This window comes from Glandiceps talaboti, chromosome 8 (assembly GCF_964340395.1).
Source record: "Glandiceps talaboti chromosome 8, keGlaTala1.1, whole genome shotgun sequence".
Classification (NCBI taxonomy): Eukaryota; Metazoa; Hemichordata; class Enteropneusta; family Spengelidae; genus Glandiceps; species Glandiceps talaboti.
Genome location: NC_135556.1, coordinates 6824297 through 6835695, shown reverse-complemented (window position 1 = coordinate 6835695; position 11399 = coordinate 6824297). Strand labels below are relative to the sequence as shown.

The window sequence follows — 11399 nt, the reverse complement described above, 5'->3', positions numbered from 1 at the left end:
AGGGGATCGTGTTGCATGATGTTGACAGTGCTAGTGACACATGTGAATGTTGGGCACTGAGTCAATGCGTAATCACGGCCGATGCATGTGCGCCCGGTCAGACATGAAGAACGAACTTGTTGTGCAAATCAGAAAAACATTAATGTAATATTTACAGAGCATCCCAACTTTGACTTTGTTGATAGTTTTAGTTAAAGATTCAAGTTCTGATTTTCAAGGACACCTAATGTCAACTTTCCGTATCATTGCAAGTTTACGGGTACGTTACTATGCTGTCATTTGATATAGCAGGACCAAATCATGATACACAGCCCGTAACGGTTAATTAATAAAAAATAAATTATTTTCAAGTTTGTTTGACTATTATTTGTAAGTTTTTCGTTCACATTTGGTACTTTTTAAAGTCAGGGATTTTATTTCTTCAAAATGTCATGAATTTGAAGAGGGAATGATCAACACAGCAGTGTACTAACAATTTTAAAAATGAAACAAGTGGTTATAAGTTTAGGATTTCTCAAAGTTTTTATTCAGTCATATGTTCACTGTGACTTATTTTGAAGTTGTTCATTGTCCTTGTCTGAAAAAAGGGAATTATAAATTTTAGCACTGCTATTCATTGATATTCAGATTAAAAATTGTGACTACCTGGCTGTCCAATCTTTCTAAACAATATATCATTCATATGTGTGTGTATATATATATATATATATATATATATATATATATATATATATATATATATATATATATATATATATATATATATATATATATATATATATAGTTTTGGTAGTACTGGAACTCTTTCTTGGGTGTAACTCGGAGTTTCACGCATATCAGTGAGTGTCTGATGATCGCAATATGCGTGAAACTCCGAGTTACACCCAAGAAAGAGTTCCAGTACTACCAAAACTATTACGCTCTGCCACTGCGGTATAGAGCACTGTCTTAGCAGATTGATACTCACCGAGTTATATATATATATATATATATATATATATATATATATATATATATATATATATATATATATATATATATATATATATATATATATATATATATATATATATATATATATATATAACTTAAAATTACATAATCTTAATTGCCTTCTTTTTCTAAGGTGTAATGTGTAGTACACCATTTTAAAAAAATAGCTTACTGGGAACTGTTAGAATTTTTTAATGTAGTTAGGTAATGGTCTATACGTAATGGAATATCTCAGACCACAGTATCTCTATAGTGGTCTGAGATAATTTATATGAATATTTCATAGACAATTATAATTGACCCCACTCCCTGTCAAATGACACCACGTTTTGGAACCAAGGGGCCTGTGTCCCCACTTGTTGGAAACCTTGGCAGAACACCGCCGTCTAACCCCCCCCCCCCCTCTCGAGTCACCCACCCACCCACCAACCCCTTTGTTACGTCAGAGCAGCATGTGTCTTTCATCATGGCAGAAGCCGTTGAGGTTTGATGAGGGACAGGGCTCAAAATTAATACTGTCACGCGGTACATTTTGCTGCAATGTAATAATAGCTCAGAATATTTCCATCATTTTCAAAATTATGCTTAAAATTGGTAAAAGTCATACTGCATTCCTAATTCCTTGACCAGTTTTTAGCTTTAAATTAGTTGTATTATCAGGGAAATGACCGACTCCATAGCGTTTCATGACCCATGACATGCATGACCTTTGAAGACATTCCGATGTTTACATTATTACTTTTAATTACTTTTAAACAGTAAATCCCAAAGGGGTTCTGAGTTCTAGAAATGTTTACATGTTATCTGGTGGATTATTTTGACAAGTTCACACTGAAGAAAAATGTTTCATAGAAGTAATGGTTTATATAAATGAAAATTCATCTAGCACACTGATGACAATCACGTAAGTGTTTCAAAAAGTTACATACTAAAGTTCAAATTGGATAACTTGAAAACATTGTTAGCGATGGCAATGCCACTTTGATTAATAGGACGAATGTATTAGTACTCCTGATAAAATCACACAATAGTTCATGGCTACAGATATACACCCATCAGGATGATAAGCATTTAATCATCTTCTTACAAAGTTGTTCTACAGACTTGTCAACCTTGCTAAAATGAAGGAAAGAGACTTGTAACAAGGAATTCAATAAAGAGAAGAGAAATGAAGTTGTATAGAGACTAACAGGACAGAAAGGACAGAGAATAGAACTGAAAAAATACATTTGTTTTTCTTGCCCCCCCCCCTTTTTTATTTCGCCCGCCCGACCCGCCTGACTATTCCATTGGAGATGAGAAACAAAACAAAAAAAACCTCACCCTAAAAAGAAAAAAAAGTGACCCACTTTCAATTCCTTCGCTAAAATATGACCCTTCCGCTTTGGAAACATTCCGATGAAAAAACATTTTAAACATTTGCTGCCTCCTGTGGCGAAGTTGTTAGCGCTAAAGATTAGTAGTCTGGGTTCAAATCCGACTAGAACAGTGAATTTTTCTGTAGTATAAGATCCCATCACATTGATAGTTTTTAAAGGTATTTGTTATTTCCCACTATTACCACCACAATTAGTTTGTGTTTGTATCAAATCAATACTTCTGTCGTGTTTTGATTTAAATTGGCTGAACTGAAGGCCAGAATTCCCAAAGACTAGATGAGCGCACAACTGACAACCTTAGGACTAAGGTCAACATCACTATGATGAGACTCGCTCCTATTCATATGGGGGGGGGGGGGCAAATGAAACCAGAAAACGTTAGTTCTTATCTTGTTTCCGATTTTTCCAATATACTGGTATAATATAATAAACCAGCCCCAGGAAGTGGTTTATTGCTTAAAAACAACATTCCATAGGAAGCATGTATAAATAACGATTACGATCTTAATATTGATAAATATGTACATTTCAATTCAGACGATGATAGCTTACTGAAAATGCCACAATTTCGCAGTGAAGCATTCCGACAGTCATTTTTTAACAGAATATTTTATACATGGAACGCTTGCCCAGTCAAATCGGACTTGTCGTTTGCAGTAAGTGTCAACTCATATAAAAACGATCTCCGTATATTTTATAGAAATCTTTTGGAAAATAGTTTTTTGTCTTTTAATACTTGCACATGGGTCAATCGATGTCATTGTGCCAAGTGTCGTATTTCTTAATTCTGTTCTCGTATGTTATTCTTTAGTGTATATTTTTTTATATATTGTATTTACTGTTTTTAATATGTTCTTGTTTGTTTATCCATTTGTTGTATGTGGAGGGTTGCTCTTATATAGGTGCTTGCCACCTGTGCGACTTTTTCCCCTGACTTATTGTCGAAGTTTAATAAATAAATAAAAATGGTAATGTATACAAAAATAAAACAGAAATGAATGTCTTCTTAGAACAACCAAGTAAATATCTATAAAAGAAAAACTAACATCATCAAGAATATTTCTTTTGCTATCAATTCCATAACCTCAAACTTCACAGCTGTAAGTCATAATAAGAACAATTTAGCGATCAAAAAGATCTAAAGCCACACCAAATACACTCATTGGGAGAAATACTGTAATTCTTCGTCAACTAACTATAAAGATATTTCGACTTTATCAATAAAGCAATGCAAAATTACATTTAAATGAATGTAAAATACAACTCAATCGATATAAATGCATTAACAAAATGTACAAATATAAATCAATATAAACGAAAATTAGAAATATTCTTCTTTTGGTAAAGTATGATATGAGTACTACCTCCAATCGTGCTCTGTACAAGATATGGCATATCGCGAATTGATCGATAAAAGAAAGGATGAAATAATCTAATTATTTAGTGAAATTTATATCATATTGTAATGAACTAATTTCTTACGTTCTTGCAGTTAAAACACTCACGTGACTTATTTATATACGGCCATATAAGCTTATTAGCTCTGGAATATGCGCTTCGAGGTTTCGCGACACACGTCTTCAACCCACATGTCGGAAACCTGAAAGAGCATATTTCGTTGACCCATACTATACTATGGTTATAATGCTACTATGTAAGCTTACTGCCTGGGGTTGAGGAGGGGGGGGGCGTAAACAGTAGATTTGATATCAGCAATGCTGCTTATCTTGTTTTACACATGTAGTATGCGAAACATTAGAAACTGTTATCAATGACAAGAAAATCGGGTTCCATAAATTGTATTTCATTCGATGCGCGATTAAATGTACACATTGGAATATCATGGGAAGGAAATACTTGTGAACGGGCTAAGGTTTTGCAGGGTATATTAATAGTCATCGCTGTTTCGACATGCGCCGCCCGTCCCTCGATTGATCGATGTGTGGGGGCGCCCCATCACAGCGTACTTACAGACTCCCTAAAAATACAAACCAAAATACATTCAGTACTCACAGTTACAAGTCTTTGTAGCGTGATGCAAATAATGTTAATAATAAATATTGACTTTTTCTTAAAAAGTTATTCAGAAAATTGAGTTTGTTCATTTGAACACCTTGACTAGTAATAACTGTTAGACATAAATAAAAAATATTCGAAATGCACATTTCTCGACAGGTTGTTACCCCAGAAGTGCCCGAAGTCCCGTTTGGTGCTATCAAATTGTTTTGGGGAACTTTTCTGACCCCAAACTAAATGACTATATCTGGTTCCTTGTATGGATGGGTGGTCAAGTAGTGTGTATTTAGATACCTAGTGTTTATACCATACCGTTTCGTACCCTATTGGATCCATGTTATCTGTCAATTGACAGTTAGTACAATATAAATTAACTGTAATGCCTTCATGCAATCATGAACGAACGTTGCGTTCAAGTGCAAAAAGTTCTTATTTGGCGGGAAAACATTACCAAATAATAGGTATTATCGTGTAGGTAAATACCAGTGCATGGTTAGGTAGAGTAGTAAAGGCAAAATAAATACTGGTATATATGTGATTGATTCCACCGTGACCTTTGCGGGGTTGCTAACGATATCAGCGAGTCTAGATAATTTTATGTGCTTGCAGTTAGATCACATTAAATAGGGAACTTGCAAACCCGCCATGTTGAATGTTGCATCATGGGAAATGTGATAATAAATACTAATCCAATAGTATTGTAAACAATAATGTTACATTGTTTGTAACCACAAATAACCAATTCATAGTCACCCTGATCATTGCGGGGTTTATTTTATCGGTAGCTCCAGATTAGGTATTATGATAACCACCGAAAATCCCATAATCCTTTGTATCTGAGCATGCGCAGTCTGGATTGCAAATTCCCTATTCGATGTAAATACATGTAAGTATTAAAGTGGCCACATGGAAGAGGTTTGGGTATTTGAACAGTTTTATCATGGCGTCTTCAACTTGAAAAATAAATCTGGAAAAACATAGACCAAGTCTGTGTTTGTAACTCAATACATTGCAAAAAGCTATTTTAAAAAAATTAAAAAATGTGTACGTACAATAACAAACGTTTTAAATATTCATTAATCTTCGAACTGCAATTTATCAGAGTTACAAACGAGGACCTGGCAAGTTTTGTTTACGTGATTTTTCAAGTTGGAGGCCATGATAAAATTGTTTTGTAAATTGAAAATAAAAAATAGATACCTTTCCTCATTCACTTTAAAAAATTGAAAAATAATCAGCAAAAGATGGTTCTAAGAGCTTAAGAAGATGCAAAATTTAATACAACAAAATCACTTTGAATTCTAACAGGAAGACTACTCTAGTCTCTTTGATGACGTGAGGTTCATATAGTCTGTAGTATGACGTCATACTCTATGCAATGCATAATATTATGTTTTTATGTGATTACTTCGGATGAAAATGCGTCACTGTTTGATTACGTCATCATGACTACGTCATCCTGCAGTGTTTTCCTTGTATATTGAACTCTGTTTTGCATCTTAAACGTATACTGACAGAAGCCAAGCCAGCAACAGTACAAAACCCATCCTCGTAGAATAGGTGAGATAGCTTGCACCACAAGTTTCCATCTCAGCATTGACCTGTAACATATCAAACGGATTAATATTTAGTGATGAACATTACTGAGCAGGGTCGTCTTTTCTTCACTTCAATTTAGTTTCGTAGGAATATATGAGAATTACACTTCCACAAATTTGAATAATTATAGAAAAAAAGACTAACAAAGACGTATAAGTGATGGTTGGGAACCTGAAATTATGTTTCAAAAGCATAACAAAATATTCGCTTTTATGTGCAGTCATCTGTAAGTTAATATTCTATTCCAGGATGGTAATAATCTAGTCTAGGATGATCATAATACAAAATAGTGACGTTATTAGGCGATCGCTATTCTGGAGCAATCACAGGGAACGGTATTTTTTGAATATCGCTTAATAACGTCATTAGTTTGTATTGTGATAATCCTAGACTAGAATATTAATATCCTGGAATAGAATATTAGCTCACCCACAAGTGACTCAAGGCTGTGCTCAAAAGTTTTATGATCCGGACCGTGGCACATGTATTGTATTTACATAAACTTACATCATTAGCGTTCACAAATGTAACTCCAGCTTCTGTCATCCGGATCTTCATTGCGGCTATAGTGACATCGGCAACACCACGAGCAGCATCTTCAATTACAACAGTGCGGAATCCATAATCCGCAGCATCTATCGCCGTAGAGCCTACACAATAATCGTATGCCAGTCCACAGACGTAGACATCGGTTACACTTCGATTTTTAAGTGCGCCCTCTAGTGTCGTCTCTGATAATTTCTTGTTATCCCAGAAAGCTGAGTAACTGTCCAGGTCTGGATTGGTTCCTTTCAGGATTTCAACACGGTTGTCTAGGACCTGTTAAGATTGAGTTGAAATTTTGCAGCCAGCTTGATATAGCGTAAACATTCAATTTAAAAGTCGAGTATAAAGAGTATGTAGGTACATGATGAGGTACGTACAGGTGGTAATAACTTCTAACAAATTGCTAATATGCCGGAAAATTCTGTGACTCAGACAACCTGAGATGACAATAGTATTCGACACATGTACCGTAGTTATTATCATTTACCATATGCAGATATTCATTTATGTTAATTAATGTTTTGCATGATACCATGAGTTTATAGACACGCGACAAGCAGCTTCGATTCTCTTTCTATACACAAGCAATCGCCAATTACCTTTACTCTGATGCTGTAAAGGTATTTTTAGAGTATGATCCCCGGCTATTGATCCCCATGGATTGGGGAATTTTCAGATGAAACACATAACTTTTTATGAGCCCCCCCCCCCCCCTCCCGGATTATGTCTATAAAAATGCTAAACTTACGGTCAAATCTTTGTGATACTCCGATCCCCACGATTCTTGAATACAGTGTGTTGGCCATAGTGTTTGTTCCATTACTGGTGGTCCAGCAAACGTTACCACGTCGAACATCTGTGCATCTCCTGCCGAGATCTGGTGTAAAGCAAGATAAGTAATCAACGAATATGGGTTATACCCTTACAAAAGTTTGCACACAGGTATATGAAGCACATACATGGTGACGAAAGTCGTACACACACTAGTCTAGGTACTAAACCATCGGGCAATTCTGTAAACTTTAAAAGCGACCACAGGCCGCGAGAGCTTGCTCAAGATGCACCAGAGGTCCGGTGCTGACATCGTCGACTTTTGTTCGGCAACCTTGAGCTACCGAGCGCAGATCGTGTTGCAACTACAAATGTACACCATTCAATATGTACATGTATGAGCAAGTATGCATATTTATTTCATTTATTAGTTGGGCTTTCATTTCGCGATTCTTTCACAAATGAATAAATAAGTAAGTGTGAATAATTAATTAATTAATTAATTAGGATCTGCGTGCATCTATTTATCCATACACTCACTGTTAATAATGCTAGCTGTAAAACATCGCGAGAGGTCGGTCTCGAGAGTCATCGGTAAATGTATACCAAACAGTCGAAATGTCGACAGTGTATGCTTGTGCACGTGCATATCATATATGCATGCACTAACTATCAACTTGCAATGAGAAAATGATATGGTTAAGTTTGGATGCGTAAATTCCAACCATATACACACCAATACATAGTCTTACCTGAGATGAAGAGTGCAATGGTCGAAGGTTTAGGTTATCATAGAATGAGATATGGTTTGCTGGATGCCAATCCTTAGAGTACACCACCACATCAAACTTAATATCTTCTAATAATTTATTGATAACTGGAACAACTTCATAGCCATCTTGGTTTGCTGGACTGTGTTTCAATGCCAGTGAACCGTTGATGAAGTCATTTTGTACATCAATTACAAGGAGAGCTGTGACTGGTGAATTATTCTGATATCAAAATGAGTATGTATAGTTATCAGTATTATTAATAGGTCAATGTACAGTTATTACAAATCACAACAGTACATTCACGCACGCATATCATCTATGTATGTATGTATGTATGTATGTATGTATGTATGTATGTATGTATGTATGTATGTATGTATGTATGCATGTATGTATGTATGTATGTATGTATGTATGTATGTATGTATGTATGTATGTATGTATGTATGTATGTATGCGTGTATGCGTGTATGCATGTACATTTTTGTATGTATGTATGTATGTATGTATGTATGTATCATATCATATCATAATAACAGCTAGGTAAGGCTAATAGCCTATGAGCTGGTCCGCAAAACAAATTAAATTTAAAATAGTGTCAATCCATGTCCTTATGGCCGTAGTGAGAAGTCAATGTTCGTAGAATATTTCCAGTGTTCCCAGAGAGAGTCTAGATTGTTCTTAAAACAGTTAAGTGAATTTGATGTGACAAGCGTAGCAGGTAAATGTATGTATGTATGTATGTATGTATGTATGTGTGTATGTGTGTGTGTATGTATGTATGTATGTATGTATGTATGTATGTGCGTGCGTGCGTAAGTACGTACGCGCGTGTGGTGGTGGTGGTGGTGGGGGGGGGTACGTACGTACGTTTGTACGGTCTATGGCTTGTACGTAGTCAAAGAAAATTCCACGAATATTACGTAATACCATTTCAATGAACGGTAGCTGCAGTGGACGGAACATGTCATACATCTCAGACCACTTAGTGGTCTGAGCATACATGTACAACAAAATGAAACAAACATGATAAAACTAAAAAAGTACACAATAACGGAAAGTTACTCACACAGGTCGCAACACATCTGCTTATGTACAGTCCAAGTAGAACAAAAGATAGTATGAATACTTTCATCTTACACTTCTTTCAGCTTAGTGCTGCGATCCAATTGGTACCTATTGAAGAAAAAAGTACATTTTCATGGAAGGCAAAAGAAGCCATTTTTATTTCATGAGGAATCCAAACAAGCACTTCACAGCATGTTTTGTTATAATGAGATGTTTTTCTACTCTACATGGTATAAATATTTCAAAGAATAGTATTTTTTCGTTTGTCATTATTCAGTTTTGGCTGTTGTTATGGGCGTGGTGTTGTTGCTAGGGTTATATATATATATATATATATATATATATATATATATATATATATATATATATATATATATATATATATATATATATATACATATAATATGTTCATTTTTGGAAATGTCTACCTCCTTGTCTATTAATCCCTGCTGTCAGCTTTGCAATGCATGTCATCATTTGGTTGTTACTGTGGGCGTGGTCTTGTTGGCAGGCATATTTGCATACAGCTTTGCATGTTTATCACTTTTGTCTTTTGACACGGACAGACAAACAGACAGACAGACAGACAGACAGACAGACAGACAGACAGACAGACAGACAGACACCGCACCATGTGCATAGCACTAATTATATAAGTTCAGATGTGCTAAAAATGCTAATTACCTATGGTAAATGTAATTTAATTTTGCAAATTTATGTAAGACTTCATTGTTTTATTCAACCTAGAAAATATTTTTCTCTATATTCAGTTTGTTTTCGTGAGGATATAGCCAGAAAAGAATAAACAACAAACATAGAATTTCAGTTTTGGGCCACAACCCGAGTGACCTTTGGTGTACTATATTGTCGTTCTTTGTGCATGCAGTTGCCGTTCTTGTCTCAGCCCGGCGGTGAGCTGAGCGCCTTTTCCTATGCGATACGATAGACTATGACGACAAAACGACCGCAACAAAAATATATCGAAGTAAATAAAGACATATTAAAATGTTATTTCAGTTTTAACCAGATTGCTATCACATCATTGCAGATCGATCCGTGTATTGCCGTTTCCATCGGAGAACTGGGTAGTCTGCAAGATACGACATTCGTGTACGATATCACTCCCTTTTTATGCAATAGAATCCTCTAACTTGGTAGTCAGTGTTTCTATATAAATAGAAAACAAGATTCATTCGGAAGCGTGCATACTTAGTTAAGTTTAGCCACCTGTAAACATTCCAATACAAAATGTACTTTGAAAACGGACAGCAGGTAGGAATGCTTCGATTCAGTGTATTAAAAAGAACCTTACCTCTTTCAATACTATCAGGTGTACACTAACATATGGACTACACTTATGGGCCTAACTTTACTTCACCCATTTATTACATACATTTACAATAACACGTAATCACTCATTTATAGAAACAACATGTTGACTCAGTTACATAACATACTAACTACACAGACTGAACAAAACATAGGCTCTGAAATAACCACCAGGACTTTGGGTGGGAACAATTAACAATTAAATATTGTTCAAGATTTCTGTATTGAATAATATTACGACACTTGGCATAAATTAGACAGCAAATATCGAAGCGAAGATTGTTCAGGGGTCAATGGAAATGCTTTTTTAGTTCTTGCTTTGGCGATATAATGAACCATCAAGTGAGTAGACGGGCTGCTTTATCAGTATTATCTCAGACCACTACTAGATATGTCCCGAAGCATGTCATTGTCAGTGAGACATGGTTAGGGAACCATCAGTAATTATGGGGGGGGGGGAGGGAATTAGGGGGGGGGGGGTCACTTTTTACAAATTTGTCCTCGGGGAGGGTCACATTTTAAAAAATGAAAATTAGGAGACGGTCACGCTTTACATTGGCTCAGTTGCTTATCTAAATTTGCATTATTTTGTGATTTTAGCACGATCCGGCCGCTGCCACCAGTTACAAATCACACTGCTACAACATCCCACCACTGCCACCATTGTAAAGTGATATCATAGCATATCAGTGAAATACGGTGAATTCACTACGAGGCCCGGAGAGGAGCGGGTCTCACAGTAGTAAAGGAGGAACAGCCGCGTCATCTAGGCTTTGGGAGTTCTGGCCTTCAGCTCGATCGCCCAATACTGATCCAAATACAGACATCTGAGATTTACTAATATACAAACCCAAACTCATTGTGATGGCGGTAATGATAGTGGGCAACAACAAATGCCTTAAAAATATCGAAAAATTCCCTGTCT

At 35.8% G+C, this 11399-nt stretch overlaps 1 protein-coding gene across 1 annotated transcript; it reads right to left on the bottom strand.

Annotated features, from left to right (window-relative positions):
* Positions 1 to 5887: 5887 nt before the first annotated feature.
* Positions 5888 to 9254, bottom strand: LOC144438778 (nicotinamidase-like). Its single transcript, XM_078127944.1, has 5 exons — positions 9147 to 9254; positions 8057 to 8296; positions 7282 to 7410; positions 6495 to 6806; positions 5888 to 5989 (listed from the first exon to the last, which is right to left on the bottom strand). The coding sequence occupies exons 1-5, from the start codon at positions 9210 to 9212 to the stop codon at positions 5888 to 5890; spliced, it is 849 nt and encodes a 282-aa protein (XP_077984070.1). The 5' UTR covers positions 9213 to 9254.
* Positions 9255 to 11399: the final 2145 nt, after the last annotated feature.